At 32.9% G+C, this 21886-nt stretch overlaps 2 protein-coding genes across 2 annotated transcripts; one reads left to right on the top strand and one right to left on the bottom strand.

Annotated features, from left to right (window-relative positions):
- Positions 1–1679: 1679 nt before the first annotated feature.
- LOC124539967 (ceramide glucosyltransferase) lies at positions 1680–7220 on the bottom strand. Its single transcript, XM_047117345.1, has one exon. It carries the CDS (start codon positions 6730–6732, stop codon positions 5539–5541), a length of 1194 nt encoding a protein of 397 aa, XP_046973301.1. The 5' UTR covers positions 6733–7220; the 3' UTR covers positions 1680–5538.
- A 186-nt stretch (positions 7221–7406) lies between these two features.
- LOC124540153 lies at positions 7407–21761 on the top strand. The gene is made up of 14 exons (XM_047117604.1): positions 7407–7831; positions 7907–8110; positions 8222–8415; positions 8528–8729; positions 8941–9039; positions 9486–9646; positions 10181–10340; positions 11004–11081; positions 12407–12461; positions 13283–13356; positions 15810–19164; positions 19609–19705; positions 20495–20638; positions 21529–21761. The coding sequence occupies exons 1-14, from the start codon at positions 7679–7681 to the stop codon at positions 21677–21679; spliced, it is 5127 nt and encodes a 1708-aa protein (XP_046973560.1). The 5' UTR covers positions 7407–7678; the 3' UTR covers positions 21680–21761.
- The last annotated feature ends 125 nt before the right edge of the window (positions 21762–21886 follow it).

Raw genomic sequence — 21886 nt, 5'->3', positions numbered from 1 at the left:
TCCACATGTGATATTATTGCATATTTTAATAGAATACGTACAATTGTAAACGGTACCAGGGGGACAAATTCTACTAATTATATCGGTGAAGATACGATCCCGAGTCAATAATCTTGGACTATTCCAAATCTAATAGAATACGGTGTTACCATAAATCTTAAGTTCATAACCAGAGCTAATTGTGAAAAAGAAAAAAAAAAGTGAATATTTAATTAAATAATATGAAAAATAACGGTAGCACTTTACTAAAAAGTTAGGATTGGTTAGTAGAATTTTCCCCAAGAACTATGAAAATAATATAAGCTATAAAACAATTGTAATCAGAGGTGGCTTTATCCATCCAGGCACTACACTCATACGGACAAAAAAAGCTACTCAGCTGATCTGTTTCTTTCGACTTTATGTAAGATGTTTAGTCCCTAACCTAACCTAACATTTGTAGTTTGTTTGTACGTAATTATTTATAAAACATAAGAAAAGCGACTATTTTTAATATGTATTTAAAATCTGCTGCTCTTGAATAGCTAGAATAGGTCTTCCAGAAAAGCCTTAGCTACCTCGGTATGGGCGAAACTTGTCTCGCTATCAAGGCTCATATCGTCTCGGCTAATAGGTAATTGGTGTTAACCTGGAAAATGGCCTAGACAGCATAAGCCGGCTCTGATTACATCAAAATTTTATATTACATTTAAAAACATAAGACGGTTAATTTATCAATGTACCAATTCTATTTAAATAAACATCTAATATGGCCCCAAAAAAAGCGAAATAATTTTGAAGTACTATTTTTTTTATAATACATTTGAGTATTGAACTGTATTCAGGCATATACTGGTAATTTATATAATACTAGCAAGGCTCATTATATTTTTAAAGTCACAGGATAGTTCGAAAGACGCGTAATATATAAAAGTTGACGTAGGCAAAAATATTTTGGGCATGATTATTTTCAAGGTCGATTTAAGTACGACGTTAAGGAAGCAAAAAGGTTTCATTGACTTTTGTCCCGTTTGCTTATTGTTTTGTTAAAAAAAAAAGAGATTTTTTTTTTAATTTAGTAATATTCTCTTGTGTCAAATAGTTAATAACGTATTACGTAGGTACGTCAGGTATTATTCGTTGATAGGCAGTGGTGTGAGACATTTCTTGATAGGTGAGATGTCAAAAATTTATAGATAAAGTCTAAATCGCTCTACATAATCATTTCTTTTTTTTTATCAAAATCGAAATTTATGTATCTTTATTTTAAACTTTAAATGTCAAATTTTTTTTTTATTGCAAACCCGAACGTTATTGTCAGAGCAAAAGTCACATTTTAACATGTAATTTTAAGCAGAGCATAGCAGCTCATAAAATCTGATATAAATTTTAAAATTATAATTTTCATATTTTATTTCATTTTATTCTATTGTAACTGACGGTTAACGGAATTACTTTTAACTATTGTTTAGGGGGTCAAATAAATGACGACAGAGGAGAAATCACGAGCGCTTAACAAATTTATAAATAATGCCGTTAGCCGTAATTCGTTATATTGTTAACAAAGACTTTTTAGTTTTATAACTTTTATTATACGACGTTTTACTCTAACATAGCGTGGTGTAATTTTTTGTCGATAGTTGTATATCGATAATAACAACACTATCACATCAGTTTAGCGGAAAGAAAAACAAATCAAATATATTTGTTCGTCGAAATTTATTTCAGTTTTTTTTTATATAACATGAAGTTTCAAGAACAGAACGTGTCTAGCGATATAATGTCAATTTACGTAATCATAAATATATATTATAAACTAATTATACGTATATCAAATGAGTTCTTTTTACATACCGTTATGTTTTATATAATTGGATTAAAAAGGGGTTGAGTATGAATCCAATAAGAATCGAATTTCTGCGTGGTACGTAACAATAACAATGCGAATATTGTATATAACTATGACTATAGTTCGCCCCAAACCCTGTAATTAATACATCTCGTTTACAAATTGAATTAAAATCATAATTAATGTTTAATGAAAAACAAGCAAGTGGATAAAATAATTGAAACAGACACTACTCTCACAGAAAGCATTCCTTTTTACGATATGGCTTTTTATTACTTTATTAAATTTTGAAATTTTGAAAATTAATAATTATTATACTAAAATAGCCGATGCTAGGTCGTAATATTTTGTCCTTTTGCGAATAAATAATTTAAAAAAGAAGGTACCTATGTCATCTACTCCTTTTAAATACAGATTAAAAGTAATTTAATATTCGAATTAAAAAAAAATCTCTTGTGGTCTGTTACGTCTTATGCCGAAATCTAATATTTTAGCAATTGTATTTTACACTTACTGAAATAAAATTTTTCATAGTTCTTTCATTTAAAGTTTGCATAACTTCTAATAAAACGGTTGTACTTTTTAGCTTTTGTTAATTCGTTACTTTCTATAACTTCGTCGGTTTTGAAATCTATTAGTAAAACTTGTTACAAATATCTACTATATATTCAATGAAATATGTACATTAGTGTCAGAACAAACTATTAAATAATTCGCCTTAAATTTTTTTACTCGGAATATCATGTTTGAACTCATGGTTTCAATATTCTATCAAATCAAATCAGATATTCATAAAATGATAACTGGAATCATAGAATCGAATTTGAGATTACTGCAGATTATTAAATCGATAAGGTTTCACGCGCGACGCCTTTTAGGTCAATTTAATGCGCTAAGCACTGGATACGGAATTTTCGATCCCAAGGTCAATAAAAAAAAAAGGAATGCTCATATTTATCAACTAAAATCGACCTAATCTAAATGATTGATACGCTAGCTTCTGAAAATCTTATTAAATAAATATTTAATAGCCCTGTCAACACACTAAATCAAAGTTTAATTTGGATTAGGTTAGACAATGATGTTCTAGTAAACAGATACATATGTCATTAACGCGCAAAAAGTGAAGACTAGAAAATGTCCTAATTGGGACGTTTGCCTTAGTCGTTTTCATCATAATTATGCCAGTAATACGTTATAATATATCATAATTATGTAGTAATACGTTTTGCGTAATTAAAACATCTAGTTATCCCTTTTACTTATTGTTTTTATCAAGCTATCCCTTTTTCTTGTAACGAAATTTAAAATAAACGGTCCCCGGCGCGACACACTTTTTTCTGTTGTTTAGTATGAGTATATCTGTTTATTAGAATATCATTGGGTTTAGATATGTTAAGGTAAAATTATCTTACATTACCATGTAGTCTGAACTTCGGGAATAGTTTTTTTGGCAGTATTTAGTGTATCTGTCGCAGGCAACTAGCTTAACCAGAAATAAGAAATTCAAAAGTAATAGCGGCGCCGTTAAACCTGCGACCTGAATCATCTTTGTGCCTTCGCCCAATACATCTTGCGTTCATAGAATAGGTTCATTTGCTTGAGACCTCCTTTGTTTTTTTTTGGTTTTTAATTGAGTGAATAAATATAGACTATTAAATATATGTGGTTCAACAACAACAATCGCGATCTGTAAAAACCACAGGATCCTACAGGATCTGCGAGCGCTATGGCGCCGAGGGTCAACGATTTTTGAATTTGCTGATAAATAACTTTATTTTCCGGAAAGCCTTTATTCTATAAATAAAGTGTTTAGGCTAGGCTGTTAATAAAAGGCCAATTGAACAAGTTGACTGTGACATATAGTATTTTTGAAAATAAATAACGGTGATATATAAAGAAAAATGTTTCGTCTATATTTAATTAAATTGTCTTTTGTACATACAATGGCAAATAAAATTCTTTCAGAAACTAGTTATTACACTTAAATTCGTCGAGGGCTAGATAGATTGGACAGGAAAATCCAGTTTACACATTATGTATGTAAATTATTAGACAGAAGGCGAGTCGCAAGGTTACTAATTTAAAATTACCACAAATGAGTAATATGAGCAGACTGCATATCATTGTGATCTCAACATAAGCTGGCTTTTCACTAAGATATATAATATACATTACATTCTAGATATAAATTACATCACATATGATTGGCATTTCCACTAAGACACTAATAGATAATATATTTGATCCGTTAAACCAGCAATATATACAATGCTCTGTCTGATAAGAAGTAAGATTAATGCGGACACATGAAAGAGTGTGGGTTTGGTAAGATTAATATAACAAACAAAAAAATATGTATAATCTGAATATAATATATATTCGAACTTATTTGTATATTATGCTATATGAATTTAATGTGTGTAATATTACTTTATATTATACATCCTAGTGAAAGTTCAGCTTTAAAAATCCAGTATAATATATCTTCAACTATGAAACAATGACTGAAAATACTTTAAAATATCATATTTTTTACATCATTATGCTTGTGTTGTTTTATCCTTGAAGTAAATGCAGTATAAAATTTAATTATTATGGCCTATTTCATATCCTGTGAATTTAGAGCCCAAAGTGAAATTATGCACAAGGAATAATATGCATGCATACATAGAACCGAAGCAATTAATCATGGCACAGTAAAGACCTTCAAAAAATAAAAGAATAAAACTTCTTAATATAATCACAACAAAATTAAGTACCTTTGGACACAGCTACATTAGAAAATACAGTCTTTTCTCTCAATACCGTTCATTGAAAAAAAACATAAAAAGAATAATCACATGAGAAATTAATACTGTCTTTTATAATAAATGTTTACCATTAAAATATAATTCAACCTTTTTGGTCCCATTTCCAATGTGCACAGATAATTATTTCTTTTAACACTCCTAGTCCAAAGGTACAGAAAAAATAAAATTCAAAAACTTGGATAGTATTAAAAAATATTATTAGAGAGATAAACCCTGTTCACTCATATTTAGAATTGCAGTTGTTTTTTAATTATTTAGTAACATTGGTAATGTAATTTTTGAAAGGCGAATAAATTAACAATGAATACAAGAGTTTGTTTTGTACTTTATATAGAATGTACTTTTGTTTTAAAATAAGCAATGATTACAAAATACAGTTTATACATATTGTGATGAGAATGTCGGCCTTTTGTTCTTGATCAATAAAACTTGTACTTACTGCAAAAGCAGGTCAGCCTTACAAAAAATGATTCACTCTTTAAAAATTCAAGTGAGCAGAGTGAGGAATCTTCGCTATTCATTGTTGATAAGCGAATGAATCACAGTGCATACACATACCAGTTACCTTTTCGCTCATTTATTAATTTAATATGTACATGAATTTTAACTCAATATGGCAGATCATTATTGGCAATTAACTACCAGAAAATAATTATGCAACAGCTGACAATTATTTTAATCTATAAACATACAAAACTCTAAAACAAGAATAACAAGTATCCACCATTCATTTCAAAATTATAAATATTAATTAAAATCAAAAACTTAATACTAACATAATAATTATAAACATTCAATCAAATTCAGTGACTCTGAAAATGTACTCATTCAACATACATAATGTAACATAAACTACGTACATCAAATTAAAGCTTTCAATAAGGGAGGGGATGGGGCTCAAAACTTAAGTTTTGGTTTGAGCTCATGGGCGCGGCCGCCCCAGTCCAGTCGATAACTGCGAGTCCGCCACGATATCTCAGGGTTGAGCAGTGCCGCAGCCAGCACGAATGGCGCGCAGCACTCGCTCCACACCCACCCGAGCAGAAACTCAACTTTCGTAATAGGAGGCGAGCCATTTTGCACTGAACGCAACATTAACCAGTCCGATAAGAACCACACTAGCACATGCACTAAGAAGAACGGTAGAGGCTCCGCGCCAAAGAGCTCTCCTGCAGCCCAAGCGGCGCCAGCGCCGAGGGGTAGACACTCACTCAGCGGCTCCAGTAGAGCTGTCGTCGGCACCATCGCTATACGTAGTCGCGCCCAGCGTTTGAGACGCGCCTGAAGCGCACCCACCGATTTCGCGCCACTATTTTGCTGTGCAGGCAACGATGCTACACGCATACGCCACCCTCGAGATACAACAGCTTTGGCCATAAAATAATCCTCGGCCAAATACTCGCCGAATGCAGCTAACCCGCCGGCTTCCTCCAGTGCGCATCGTCGTACCAGCGACGACATACCAACGTGACAATTGATACCGAGAAAGTCGGCGCCGAGATACATACGCGCCTGCGCCGTGCCGAAGTACACCTTCTCGTACACAGCCGCGAAACCGTCGGCATCACAAACAAACGGCATTTGATGAACAATCGCAACATCTTCCTTCATATGCTGGACCATGTCCAGTAATGTGTCCTCTCGCATGCGAATACCGGAATCACTCACTAATATTAACGGATACTTTGCCGCCAAGTACGCCGGCTGCATGTTATTAATTTTAGGGTTTACACCAACACACAATCCACCTACGAATAATCTTGCATCCACTTGAGGAAACTTCTGCATTAGACTGTTTACGAGCATCACAGCTGGGTCGTGTTCGTTTTCCACACAAAAGAGCAGCTCGTAGGTCGGGTAGTCTAAGGTAAAATACGTTTCCAGGTTTGAAAACAAGTTAGGATCGACTCCGGTGAGAGGTTTCAGGATGGAAACTCCAAGATATGGTTGTTCCGGTGGCGACCGGTCCACAGTCCGGTGCAATTTCCACTTCGAATATGACAGAGCCATTATATGAATTAACCACAAACAGATCCACGCAATCATAAAAAATATAGCAAAACCATACACTGTGTACACCATAGGCATCATAATTGTAAAACTCTTATGTCGTTCTCACGTTCGGGCCACATAATATCGACTGGTTTCGAGTGTCTAGAACCGTGCGCTATGATGCGATCATAACACTGAAGTAATAAAATACGAAGAGGCAGACAAGGTGCATGCGTACGCGTATGATTCACCATACGTTATCACGACATATTTACTATCTCAGTGTTTTTCATAATTTTTCGATAGCCTTTATCACAAATTTATAATGAACCATATAACACAACCAATAGAACCAACCGCCGCCCGTCATTTCTGAAGACTTGGAAAGTCGTTGTCGCATATAAGTGTTGCCTTAGTAAAAATATTACGTATTGAGTATTGAATTTAGATTTGTAAAAACATACCAATATATAACTGTTATGATAACAATGCAAGGAAATATGTAAATTTATATTTATTGTAGTAAATAATCATTTTATATGGAAATAATACTTATCTACTTATAGGGTAAAAATTAAAAGCGGTCGGTCATCATTTATTATGCAAATATTTATATTATTAATACTAGCATATGAAATTATTAATATTTTATAGTATGGATTTCTGAACACATAATAAATGTTTATTTGTAGCGAATTAATCGATATTAAAATAATTACTGACCTATATCATAATATATTTAAAATAATAGCTTAATGGTTTTTTCATTGTTATAATTAATTATTTAAAAGAATCACAAAGTTGTTTATTAGGTTATAATGTATTATTAATTAATTGTGCACCTACAGTATAGGATAATTAAATAGGTACCTAAGTTTTTTTAAGCGTTGTCATTTGTCTTGACTCTTGCTTAAAAAAATGTAAGAGATGTGTCACTTATGTCTATGGTTTTTATTATTGCTTAGCGGGAAAATATGGATATTTAAAGTCTTAAAAATTATAATCAACTTTGTAAAAGTATTGTAATTACAATTTTTAAGAAAAAATGGATGTTAGCGAATTATTGAAAAATGTGAACAATCTAAATGATTATATATCCGCCACACAAGAATTAGTAACTAAATTTTCTAATTCGAAAATTCAATTCAACATGTCGACTGTACTCGCATTAAATAAAATCAGATCAATTGAAATAGAAGTAAGTAGTTATCACTGTTATTGATAGTACTACAAATATATATATATTTTTTACTAAAAGTACATGATTTTTCAGTATTTTAATAAGTGTGATGAAAATGGTGCGGCTTTAAAAATCCTAGAACTTATGTTGCAAACACCACCGTCCAAAACATGGGGTCTTCTTGGCAAAGAGTTAATATCATTGATGCAATATTGGCTGGATGCTCTTCGAAAGCATCTAATAGTGCACAATAATCACTGGTGGAATTTTTTGAGCGTTTTATTGAAGTTTATGCAGGTATATTGGTTGATTATTATATATGATTAAAATATTATTATAAAGAAATATTATATATTTGTATAATTGCTCACTACTTACAACAGAATAAGTTTAATTATATTCTTTAAGGAAATATGTTTAAAAAATCGCACAATTAATGATATACTCGTTCAAGAAACAGCAGAATGTCTGTTAGATATAGCAACTAGAAATCAACCAAACCTAACCCAGAGGTACAAGATAATTCAGTGTTTGAATAAATTCTGTGCTGAGTCTAGTAGGGAAGTCAGATATGGACTAAAAATGAAATTTGAAATTTATTTGTAAGTCCTACTCTTATTAACTTAGATATCATTCATTATGAATGATGAATGATTTGAATCATTCAAGTTAAAAGACTCAGTTGTTGTGTATAATATATTTATTTTAAAATAGCATGAAACTGTCAAGAATAATGGTATCATGTGGTGATCTGAGGACCCAGTATGGCATAATTGAAACATTATTACGATGGCTCCTGCCTCGTCAAGATTTGTCAGTTCGGAGGGACGCTTCTACTAAATGGTTTCCAAGTAGCTTATATAGCAGTAAAGCTGTTGATATATTCTTAAGGCGACCATGGCAGAACTTTTTAAGGGTAATGTAGTTGATAAATTTCTTTTATCAAATATGCTTTGTTAAATAAAAAATTTTGGCTAAAAGGAGATGACACACCTATGTGTGCTGTAAATAAATACAAAAGTAATAAAAAGTAGACATGTACTTGAGTGATTAACTTTACATAGAATGTAGTTATGTCTTTTTAACCCTGTTGACAGTAGATGTTAACTTAGCTTTATTTCTTTTAGGATGCAAGGGATTTTCTCAATGCACTCAATGAAGCTAGTGATGATATAACTTCGGTGCTATGCAGAAAATTTTCTGTTGGAAAATTATGTTTAATTTCAGTAAGTCAAAATATTGTACACAGTATAATACAAGGTTGCTTCCCACAGTCTGTACACTTTACTTTTATATCTAGATCTTTTACAACTTTTACTTTTTAGACTATGAAATTTATATTATGTAGTTTTCATCAATAGAGTGATCCTATCGGAAGGTTTATTTGTGTGCATAATATAATACATGCACATTAAAATGGAGAAAAGTAGATGGTTTCAACATTTGTAGGGAGAATTTCTATTCTATCTTATAGTTATTATTTTATTTTATTAAGTACAGATTTTACACATAAACAAGGGAGAGGGAGACTTTCAAGACATCTCACTTTAATGATGCGTTTATTTTATATTTATATTTTAGTATATTTCTAATCATCTAAAACGTCATATGTCAATGTGAAGTGTCAATTTAAGACCAGTAAAAGTTGGTCCTTCAAGCCGGATATTTTTAGGGTACAGATAAAAAAGACTATTGGATTGATCTGAATACTGGCAGCAAATGCATATCGATGATCTTGGAGCCGAAACTCTTAGAAGTTTTAGGTTGTTCACTGTCTCTATGCGATGCGTTAGTCATCAACGAAGACAATACGAATACTGTTCAAATGCACGGGTGAGATTTTTTTAAATTATTTGTGACGTCACACCTTGGAATCTAAACTAGTAGTCGCCCGCAGCTTCGCTGGCGTTTTAGAGTGTTGATAGTCATGTGTTAGGCAAAATATGTAACCTATGTCCTTTCTTAGTCTTCAAGGTTGCTTCATACTAAATTTATGCAAATTCGGTTCAGCGGTTTGGCCGTGAAAGAGCGACAGACAGACAGACAGAGTTACTTTCACATTTATTATATTAAATATAGATTAATAAATAGATCATAGTTTTAATTATAGACTCATATTATTTTATTTATTAGTACAGCACCACCCACCTTATATTCTATGACCTATCCTACACCGTTGGTTGCCTGGAAGAGATCGCTCGAGATAAGGTCGCCAAAATTGTACGCCTGTTCTATCAAGGCGAAATCTATGTTATGTTTGCTTTTACTTCTGAGTGTGGTGTACAATAAAAGCATAAATAAAATAAATAAATAAATAGATCTTTCCGAATGAAATATATGGAAAGTAATAGCTTAATATATTTTTAGTGGTTCGGAAATTCTCATATCACTGACGGTGATGGACCCTCGACGTATGCACCCGTCGAATGTTCTAGAAGGTTGTGACGTCACGATCGCTATAAGCAGCAGAAGCTATCTGGGCAGAGTGGATAGAGTACTGAGGAATATCTTTGATAGTAAATATCAGGTGAGTTAGTTCCTATTTGTCAAGAAGGTATATACTTCTGAAAAATATACTTGACGGTAGGTGGTCTATTGTTAGGGCCTTGTACAAGAGTACTAAGTAAGTTGTAAGGTACCACCCATTCAAATTGACCATCTAGTTCTCTAGAATTGAAGCTAGGGCTTAGTCATATACATAATTAAAACAAACAACAACAACATGTAAATTCCCACTGCTGGGCTAAAGGCCTCCTCTCCCTTTGAGGAAAAGGTTTGGGACATATTCCACCACGCTGTTCCAATGCGGGTTGGTGGAATGCACATGTGGCAGAATTTCTATGAAATTTGTCACATGCAGGTTCCCTCACGATGTTTTCCTTCACCGCTGAGCACGAGATGAATTATAAAGACAAATTAAGCACATGAAACAGCCGTGCTTGCCTGGGTTTGACCCCGCAACCATCGGTTAAGATGGACGCGTTCTAACCACAGGGCCATCTCGGCTCTCAGGTGAATAGCAACTATGTAATTATACATTTATTTCCGCATTGGAACAGCGTGGTGGAATATGTTCCAAACCTTCTCCTCAAAGGGAGAGGAGGCCTTTAGCCCAGCAGTGGGAATTAACAGGCTGTTGTTGTTGGCAAAACAAGGGAGAAATATATAAAATAAAGCTCTTATTTTTCAGTTACTAATAGATATTAAAAAATGTATTGAGTTATCACCACGGCGTAAACACGAAGGAACACGAATGGCTGATACATCAGTAAGTATTACTTTTTAAGTTTATTTTGTATATTACGGTTTAAAATCACTTTATTTCTCAAGATTACAATCACTTCTAGGAGAAATAAATAAACTTAACAAATTAGTTATAATTAATATACAGAGTGCGCAAATAAATAGACGATATTACAAAAAACTTGATTAAAAAAAATATTTGTGAATATATAGGTACATTTCAATAATTGTCTTGTTATTGAGAATAGCATAAAGGCCGGTTTACATGTTGTTAGAATTTTTTAAAAACATTATTTTTGAAATATGATTATTTAATAGCATTATTACCTGATTGTTACCTGAATTGTAAAATTTTTTTAAGCCCATGAAGTTAAGTATCTACTGATGATATATATAATATTATTATATACAGGGTTATTGGTAACTCAACGTATATCCGTTAGGAGGTGATAGGGGTGACTTTTTGCAATAATTTTAACCCCCATATATATCATTCAAATCGTTCACATTTTTGAGTTATCACGTTTTTTAGCTTTTGTCAAAATTTGTCAATAATGTAACTTTAAAATGTATTTAAAAAAGTATATCAAATAAAATCATTTTTTTCATAATATATCATATGTTGTGCCTCCGGTATAAAGGTGTTTCTGGTACCATCAGGTACACAAGTTCGACTTTCGTGGTTCAAAACTACTTTTTTTTTTAGTCTAAAATATAATACAAAGTAGAACTAGGTAAATAACTTAGGTGAAATTAAGTTTGAGTTTAAATATTCTACTTTTTTAGTGTAACAAATGTTGATAAAGCATATTATATATATGGTATATATATTAATATTTATGGTAGGTATGGTATGGTATTATTCGATACAAGATTTTATAGATGATAAAAAAGCGTGGAGTTAATACCTGTTGACTTCCAAGCAGGATACATTAATAAACAAATAACCGCTGGTAGCTTCACTTAATTGTAAAATGACGATTCAAAAGTGCTTATAACAGCCTACTTGAATAAAGTTTATTTTGATTTTAATTTTTTTTTGATATATAAATATATATATCTTGTCCTAGTTTTATTTATTTCATATTTTGCAAATATTTTTTATATAATAGTAATCAAAAAATCAAAAGTCAAAGAAGTAGTTACTCTTTACTATAATTTTAATTACGGAGTATATCCTGACTTGAAATTAAAAAATACAAATTCCACACTTTTCATCCATGTATTGGGTAATTTGCATTTATAAATATTTTTTGACATGGGCTTATTTTTCTTATATCATAAATGTGTGGGTAGTTTGACATTTTATCTAATTACAAATGTCAACAATGTAAATTGTTTCTGATGTAGGAAGATGAAGGGAGATTGTCGCATCCTGTTGATCTTAAACGCAGGAAACATTCAGGTACGTTCACGAATGATACTTTAAATCGATGGTTTTTATTTATTATTACATATGGATGGATTTATTTTTATTATTGCAGTTATTAAATGCGGTATATATACCATGTTTTTTATTTTATATCTGAATGTAGCTCGATATTTCAAACATTATCTACGAATGTCTTGTTCACGAGACTGTGTCGTAAACAAGACATTTCACGAATGTTTTTAATTCGATAATTTGACAATAATAATTCTGTAAATATTACTGACATTTTTCTATGAATTTCATAAGGTCGAGACCACTTTTTCAGTCTCGTTAATTCAACCCTTGGTCTGGTCATTCGAAAGTTATTTATTGTTTTTATGGCGTATGTTGGTGGACGAGTATTTGATGTATGTATGATAAGTGGTCACCACTGCCCATAGAGAATGGCGCTGAAATTTTTGAAGCCTAGAGTCTGGAAATAGGCAATGTTTAGATTCTCGTGACTCGGAACTCCTTTCATGACCTTGAAGTAGAAAAGTTTTTTGTATAAAGAACTTGGTACTGTATTTTATTTTAATGAAAATCTCTTATTTATTGACATGCTGCCCTAGCTACGCTAATTCATTAGATAATTTACACATAATTATGTTAAAAACAGTGTATTAATATTTATATAATAATCAATACTTAATATAGTGAAGAATTATTCTTGTTTCTTTACTATGTTGTCCATCACTCTATCTATTAAAAACCGCATCAAAATCCGTTGCGTAATTGTAAAGATCTAAGCAATATATAGGGGCAGACTGCTTTTATACTATGTACATATATTTAAATAATGTCTTATTTAATAGGTTACATAACCAGGCCCAAGAACCCGATCTCATGGCAGTCACCATCAACCGCGTCGACTTCATCACTGGCTATGGTGAATATTCACATATATTATAAAACACTATTTTTTTATGGTATAGGTTGGCGGACGAGCATATGGGCCACCTGATGGTAAGTGGTCACCATCACCCATAGACAATGACGCTGTAAGAAATATTAACTATTCCTTACATCGTTAATGTGCCACCAACCTTGGGAACTAAGATGCTATGTCCCTTGTGCCTGTAGTTACACTGGCTCACTCACCCTTCAGACCGCAACACTACAATACTATAGTACTGTGATTTGGCGGTAGAATAACTGATGAGTGGGTGGTACCTACCCAGACGGGCTTGCACAAAGCCCTACCACCAAGCTACTAGCTTAAATTGAATACATTTCATATAATAAGTAGAGATAAAACTCATATGTGTATGAAGAAAAAACATCCTATGTAATAATGAAAATTAATATTAAGATTTCTGTCCGTTCTTCGACTTCAGCCAAAGTTAGCCGAATTTTTAGTCGAAGGTGAAGGTGTCTAGTATATGGCATTACTATACATACTGGCATTGAATAAATTCTTACGATTACGCGATTCTTGGCGGTGGTAAAAAGTAGGTACCACCCACTCATCAGTTATGCTAAACCGCTAAACGGTAGGTACTCAACTACAGGCACAAAGGACATAACATCTTAGTTTCCAAGGTTGGTGGCGCTGTAGTTATGTAAGGAATGGTTAATATTTCTTACAGCGCCATTGTCTATGGGCGGTTGTGACCGCTTACCACCAGGGGGCCCATATGCTCCTCCACTAACCTGTGCTATAAAAAAAAGCAAAAAAAGCAGGCCATGTACCGTACACACATATTTTATAAATGCTTTCGATTATCTAATCAATGTAATTTTACTGAAGGTTAAGTAGGTATGTAGCGATCATCACTTGATGACAAGTTGTAAGTGGTTGGTAAAACACAGTTTATTTGTTATTATAATATGACACAGATATTTCCAAAGATGTCCATTTTATTGACCAAATTTTTGAAAGACTTTATTTGTGAGTTTGATAGTCTGACTACTTGTTAGAAAGTGAATCTTATTGTGATTGTTAATTTACTGTAAATATAGATATATTTAATGAAGGGAACATTGGAGAATGGGAGCTATCTTCCATTGTATACATTACGAAACGCGGCGAAGTCGGGCGTTGATATTTCTCCTTTTTCGTGTATCAACAACCCTCTGCAACTGTCATCTGTCAACCACTTCAGTTTTGTCCACCATCGTGTCCGAATACGCCCAAATCTCGATTAGGATTTGATGTTCCGATTTCCAGTCTCCGATTATTATTATTGACATTATTTCGTAGTGATAAAATTTTTGATAAATTGCGAGGTGAATTTAATGATCTGATATGTTGTTTATTCACTATACACGTATATTGTTAAAAATTAATTAAATTTATCCAACGAACTGAATCTTTTGAAGTTACAAAACTCTCGGCTTCGGTCCAAATCAATTAAAAACTATCTATACTCCAGCCACATTCGATCTGGAATTTTAGTAAACAAACCATGTGTCATCATAATTAGGGTTGATACATTCTTAATAAAAAATAATAATTATTATAATTACAACTATATTAATTATAACACAATTTCTTGTTTAAACACAAAAATTTTAATTTAATACAGAATCGAAAAAATTTATTTAGCCGGTCAATACATAATTTATATGAAAATTAGCTTAAAATAAAAGTTTAAAACTTTTTAATGACCACTATAACATTACTACAAAACTAACAACCCTATATTTTAATACTGACGTAAAGAAATCACAGGTTTGTAACATTTGGAGTGTTTTTTAAGCAATTGGCAGATTTAGGAAGGTATATAATAGCGATACAGGCTTTTCGTAATTGGTGGTGTATATTTTTAGTCGTATTATAATGGTAGTATAACCAGAACAGGTTAAGAATGTTAACATTACACACAACGTTTCATTACACACCGATTAAAAAAAGACATCTTGTTTTGGCTAGCATAAATATAGCACTAAAATCACTGTTTCAAATTAATCTTAATGAGTCCTGTCGTTTGGGAGGCGATAGATAAAGTTAATAAATCGAATTATATAACTACGAGGTAATTTCTGATATCATTTTAAAATTGGAGGTATTATTTTTGAGATCTACATTATTCCAGATGATCATAAGTATTATATTTATAACCAAGAATGCGCTTAGTCCTTTGTCTTAAATATTTTATTATTAATCATCAAATTTTATTTTTATTAACATCAAAAATAATTGTTGTACATATTTCTAAAAATGTTTTGAGCATCTGCCTGACGTTGGTTGCTAAGCAATCCTTTGTTATTAAACATTCCACATCGAATTTGGCTGGAGTATAGAATTTTATGTCTTTTATGTATGTTCTATTTTATGCCTATTGTGTATCATAACTATTTCGCTTTTAATGTTATTGTTACGTTTTGTTATCTTTTCAGCTGCGCGAGAAACTAACAGCTTTCCCAGGGTACAGATTCGATAAAGAACCAGTGAGTGTTTGCGCTCTACCACAACTGTCTAGCGTTACAGAAGTGAGCGAAACAGACGAACGATACAGTTCGAATGCATCTCAAAGCACATTGAAAATTCGGCCTTACGGCGTTTGTCATAAGAAACAAAAAACCGAAGCAGATAGGACATATCTAAGTGATACAGAAAGCTTGAAAAAGAAACATGATAAAACTCTATGTATTTCCCCTGTCGTCAATGACGATGATAACTCTGTCAGCTGTCTTCTCGTAGCTACGATAGGATCTGCTAGTGATTCTGTTATAAATGAAACGCTGGAACGTTTGCCGAAAGATAAAAATATACACACGGATAACATAGTTGATATGCTAGCACAGGAAGCTTTGAAATCTACGCGAAACATTGATGACAATAAAGTTGACAGTGGAATCATAACAAGCGAAAATAAGCCACAGGACAACGATTGTCTGATTGAAAATACACCAATTATAAATAGTAAAATTAAAGTTAAAAAATCCAGAATAAACAAAAAGTCAAAACAAGTAAATAATTCTACTACTACCGATGAATCGAACACCGAAGTTATCGAAGATACTCCACACACTGTTAACGTTAAAACTAGAGATGTAATCAACGATTGCACAGTTAAGCAAACTTACGATATTCAAGCTGTAGAAGATTTTTTCTCGCAGCATTGCGCTGAGAACAGGAACGGCGATTTAGTTATAAGTCCGACGTTAGCCAAGAAAATTAATGAGACGAGCTCGGAAACTAGTGAATCATTCGATTTCTGCCCTATAATGAATGATGAGACCGACTTCAATGAAATAGAAATTATTGAATGTATCAATGATATAGTTGACACTGTGTGTCAAGACTTCGAAAAATGTTCCCAGTATTTGAATGAAGATGCAGAAAATAATGATACAAGTAATAAGAAAGATTTAAGTAAAACTGTCACGCGTCAAGACAAAACTCAAGAAATAACAAAAGATAATCGGAAACCAATTAAAGAAATAAAACTTAAGTTTAAAAATACAAAAAGACAAGTGAAAACGCGTGGCAGAAAGAAAACTAAAGATACAGCGATAGTTAAGAGGATGTCTCCCATAATAGAAAGAGATAGCGTAATAGAAGATAAAGAAAACGGAAATAATCCCGATGCAAAACAGTCAGATGATTCCGAAACACCATTAATTAAACGGAAAAGAAAGCTGTATTCCCCAAAAGATGATCACGTGCTAAATGAAAGAACTGGTGTTCATATATCTGAAACGGAAGAAGATAATACTGTTATGTCCGGTACGAAAAGAAATGATAAAACCCCCAAGTCTTTGGCAACCTCCTACAAGGATATTGAGAATTTACGTCGCAGGTCGATAAGGAAATTACGTGATCGCAAATCTAAGAGTGTTCCATCGCTTTCGCCTCGAACTAAAACCATGAATGATATATTTGATAACCTCAAAAAACCCATAGAAGGAGAGGAAAAAGTTACTTTGGTTAGTAAAAAAACAAGGAACAAAAATTATGATGTGTATAATTTTACAAGCGATAGTGATGATGAGGATTTTAAAATAAAAAAGAATGCGAAAAATCTTTCTAGAACGACAGCCAAAAATGGCGTAGAATTGAGAGATCGACGTAGACGAAGCAATGCAAAGGTCAACTATTCCGAATTATACAACGATTCAACTGATGAACAAAATAATAAAAATACGAAACGCAAGTACGTTCGGCAGAGGACGAAGAAAAATGAACGGAAATCGAAGATAACGAAACCGAAAAATGATATGATCGACGAACGAATGAGAAAGGCAGCTCCAGACATGCTAAACACTTCTTTAATAATTGAACAACAGAATGAAGAATCCATGGAACCGGAACCGCGTCACGCCGAGCCACAAATGGAATTTATAGCGGATGAAAACATACAGGAAAATACGACAGTCGTGAAGAAGAGATCTAAGCGAAATAAAACTGATTTATCTTTGAGAAAAGCAAAAACGAGACAAAATAAAGTAATTTCAGATATAAGTGACAGGGACAAAACAGAAAGTCCTTTGCCAGGGCTCATTATTGAGACAGAACAGGACAACAAAGATGCAGATGAATCTATCTCAGTAATGATGCTTGAGAAATTTAAAGATATATGCAGGGACGGCACCTTGCCGGAGATATCAGAGCTAAACAATACACAGAATTTATTATCAGATTTAGACCAGAATAACAATAGTCCCAAATTAAACATAACAGACGAATTCAACAATGCTGATGAAAATCAATATAACGTAACACCTGTTAAGAAAATTAAAACTGAAAAAGTAGGCAAACATACGAAAACAAATGAAAGCAATAATAATTGGAAGAGACTGTTTAAAAAAGATTCTAACAACAGATCTGAATCAAATATAGATATAATTAATTTATCCGATCGCGTCGATTTAATTTCCGATAAAACAATAGCTACGGTAGGGAAATCACCCATAACAGGGCACGGAGATTTTGACGAATCACCGCCGAGTACGGAACATCTAAAACAATCCGTACTGCCTAGAGGCTTAGAAACGCAGGATCTGAATCAATCAATGAAAGATTATTTCAATAAACTAACAAATGAACTGAACGAGGTTTACAATAACTGTTCAAATAATTCTAGTAAATCAATAGAAGCTAAAAAAATTGTTGAAAAATCATCAGCTGGAGCATCAGCGAATGTAACAATTGAAAAATCTCCTTCCGTATCTATACAGAGACTATCCGCAAAAGAAATAAGCAAGTGGTTACCGACACGCTACAATTCCGTTTTTGGATCCCATCAGAGTTCTGACAGCGATGTGTCCGTTCGTCAAACTAGGAGTATGAGGAGGAGTAACAACGAATCGAATTTGAATCAAAAAACTAATGATAAGAGCACGAAGGGATTCTACAAGTCGATAATATCTCCAGTGAAGCTGTTTGGGGAATCGAACGTCAAAGAGAAATCGGTCTCGTCTCAAGGCGACGATTACGTCAACCATATAAAAAGTTTAATGACTCATAAGAAGGAAATGTCAAAATCGAATATTTGTCCGAAACCGCCAAAATACGAATTGCGCAAATATAAGAATGTCAACGAAAATGCTTCTTGTAGTTCTAAAATCAGCGCTTCGACTGATTTAAAGGATCAGAGATCCGGTAAGAGGAAATCGTCTCCCGTATTCGAGGTCAAGAAAATGAGGAAGTATGATAATAACAGTACGGAGAGTGTACCCGAAAGTCCAAGTTGTTCGAGTGTGCAGGATTGGCTGAAAAGGAATGAACGTGCGCATCTTATGGGCGCAGGTATGCTATTTTTGAAAATTTCTCAATTAGAAAACTAAAAATTGTTCTTATTTTGTATGTTATGGCGTTTTTGGCGAAAACGCAGTAATTTTTCTTCTTAATGAGGGTTAATTTGGAATTTATTATATGTTTCGATACACATGTGATTTGAATGTAGGTTTTCTCACGATGTTTTTCTTTAAGAAGATGACCAACCTTGAACTTATCATACGTCATAATTGTAGCTTTTGATCATCTGTTGAGATCTATGTCTTCTATGTAGTCGTTAAAGAGATATCATGGCTGCGTTTGATCAAAGCTAGTTTCGATGAAGTCAGAATTATTTTAAAATGTAATAACAATTATTAAAGCTTGAATCGACACAAGTAAAGTATTCTTGATGATTCTTCATTTAAAAAATATATGAATCGATTAATTTAATAATTGATTACTTAAATCTTTCAGAGGAATGTATGGATTTGTCTCTGAAAGATAATTTGGAAAATATAATCGAGAAGTTAGACACGACGCTAGTTGAAATACATCACAAAACAAGTAAAAAGTAAGTTTAAACTTATTGATACTAAGTAAATAGGGTATAAAGGATTAATAGATATTTAAAAATATATAATATATACTTCAATTTAATGCAAAAATTACTTACCAATGATACTGTACTATCATGAAGAAAAGTGCTTTAAGGTACCACATTCACTTGGTGGTGGGGCTTTGTGCAAGCCCGTATGGGTAGGTACCACCCACTCATCAGTTATTCTACCGCCAAATAACAGTACTCAGTATTGTTGTGTTCCGGTCTGAAGGGTGAGTGAGCCAGTGTTAACTACAGGCACAAGGGACATAACATCTTAATTCCCAAGGTTGGTGGCACATTGACGATGTAAGAAATAGTTAATATTTCTCCCAGCGTCATTGTCTATGGGCGATGGTGACCACTTACCATCAGGTGGCCTATATGCTCGTCCGCCAACCAATACCATAAAAAAAAACATCAATCCCTCAATCATCCATAGTTGTATGGAACAAACGTCGTCGTTCTGCTGTCCGGTCAATGGTATCCATCCACAATGGTTTGATTAGTGTGGCAACACAGTACAGTACCAGTAGTAGTTTTATTCATAAAAGATCTTTAATGAAGTCTACTTTTAATTGATTTAACCCTTACTTTTGGATGGTGTAGTTGTAGCAATTAACCAACTATTTCAAAAGAATCAAAATTGATGATTAGAGTAATTACTACCTTATCTTAATATACGAAATTATTTTTAAAAACGGTGCCAGAGGAAAGCTCGATATATAAGCTGGATTAAAAGACCGGAAATGTTTTTTATAGATTTGTAAGCATGTTCGTGGAGACACAGAAACATTTGAAAGAGTTGAAGGAGAAACGACACCAAATGTTCAAAGAGACCGCTATGGAGGTGATGTCGGAGGTAGTTAAAGTAATGGACACGAAATTTGCTAGTTTCGACAGAAGGTAAATTGATCATGATACACAATAAAACAATTATTATGCTTTTATTTAAAACAATGTTGAAATTGTAGTTCTAGTTATAAAAATATCAATTGAAGGACGAAAAAAACATAACATATTTGGATTAAAGCTGATTGTCATTCTTAATTAAGCTTGTAATCTCAAGACTAATACTAAAGCCCATTTATACAATGAAAAAAAAGCGGAATCCAGCGAAGGCAGCACTGTTAATCAATTCATAATTCAAAATAAGGAATAGTAAATATGAAATAACAATAAAATTTCCATCGCGGTGGGAACTTGTTTCCTATTTCTTATAGCCAGCCAATCGCAGGGTAGTTTCTCAACGAAGTGTCGTAAGACTAACGGCAGTACATAGTAGCTGGTATTCAACCGCTGTCATTGGTTGGATATTGTAGCCTATTAAGAGTCGAGGTGGCCCAGTCGTAAGAACGCGTGCATCTTAACCGATGATTGCGGGTTCAAACCCAGGCAAGCACCGCTGTTTCATGTGCTTAATTTGTCTTTATAATTCATCTCGTGCTCAGCGGTGAAGGAAAACATCGAAACATCGTAAGGAAACCTGCATGTGACAAATTTCATTGAAATTCTGCCACATGTGTATTCCACGAACCCGCATTGGAACAGCGTGGTGGAATATGTTCCAAACCTTCTCCTCAAAGGGAGAGGAGGCCTTTAGCCCAGCAGTGGGAATTTATAGGCTGTTGTTGTTGTTGTGTAGCCTATCGCCTATTGTGTTTTCGTTGCTGTGCTATTCCTTACTATCCTGATCTCTTATACCTTATATTTTTCATTGTGTAATGGACTTTATATATTGTTTAATAATTTCCTTTAAAATTTGTTTTAAAACAGCTTTTAATTATGTTTCATAGATCTCAGGAGCTTGATGAGCAGTTTATATCTGATCTCAAAGAAAAGGCACAATATCTCATCCACGAGGATTGCAAAGAGAAACGGGTTATGGTGACATTACTAAAGGAAGATATACAATCCGTCATGCAACATATAAAGAGGTCGGACTGATATCCGACAATATGATATAGATAATATATAATTTTCATTAATTGTAATTAATTTAAAAAAAAATATTGTTTTTAATATATAATTATAACACATAGTGTTGCAATTATAATTATAAGTGAGTTATTAAAAATATAAATGTTTTCTTTTAAATTTATATAAGCAAAGATTTATTTAAGTTGTTATTGATAATTTCTTAAATTTTAATAT

The sequence above is a fragment of the Vanessa cardui genome, chromosome 24 (assembly GCF_905220365.1).
Source record: "Vanessa cardui chromosome 24, ilVanCard2.1, whole genome shotgun sequence".
NCBI classification, from domain to species: domain Eukaryota; kingdom Metazoa; phylum Arthropoda; class Insecta; order Lepidoptera; family Nymphalidae; genus Vanessa; species Vanessa cardui.
Note: the sequence above shows the minus strand (reverse complement) of the source record. Positions and strands in the feature narration are given on the sequence as shown.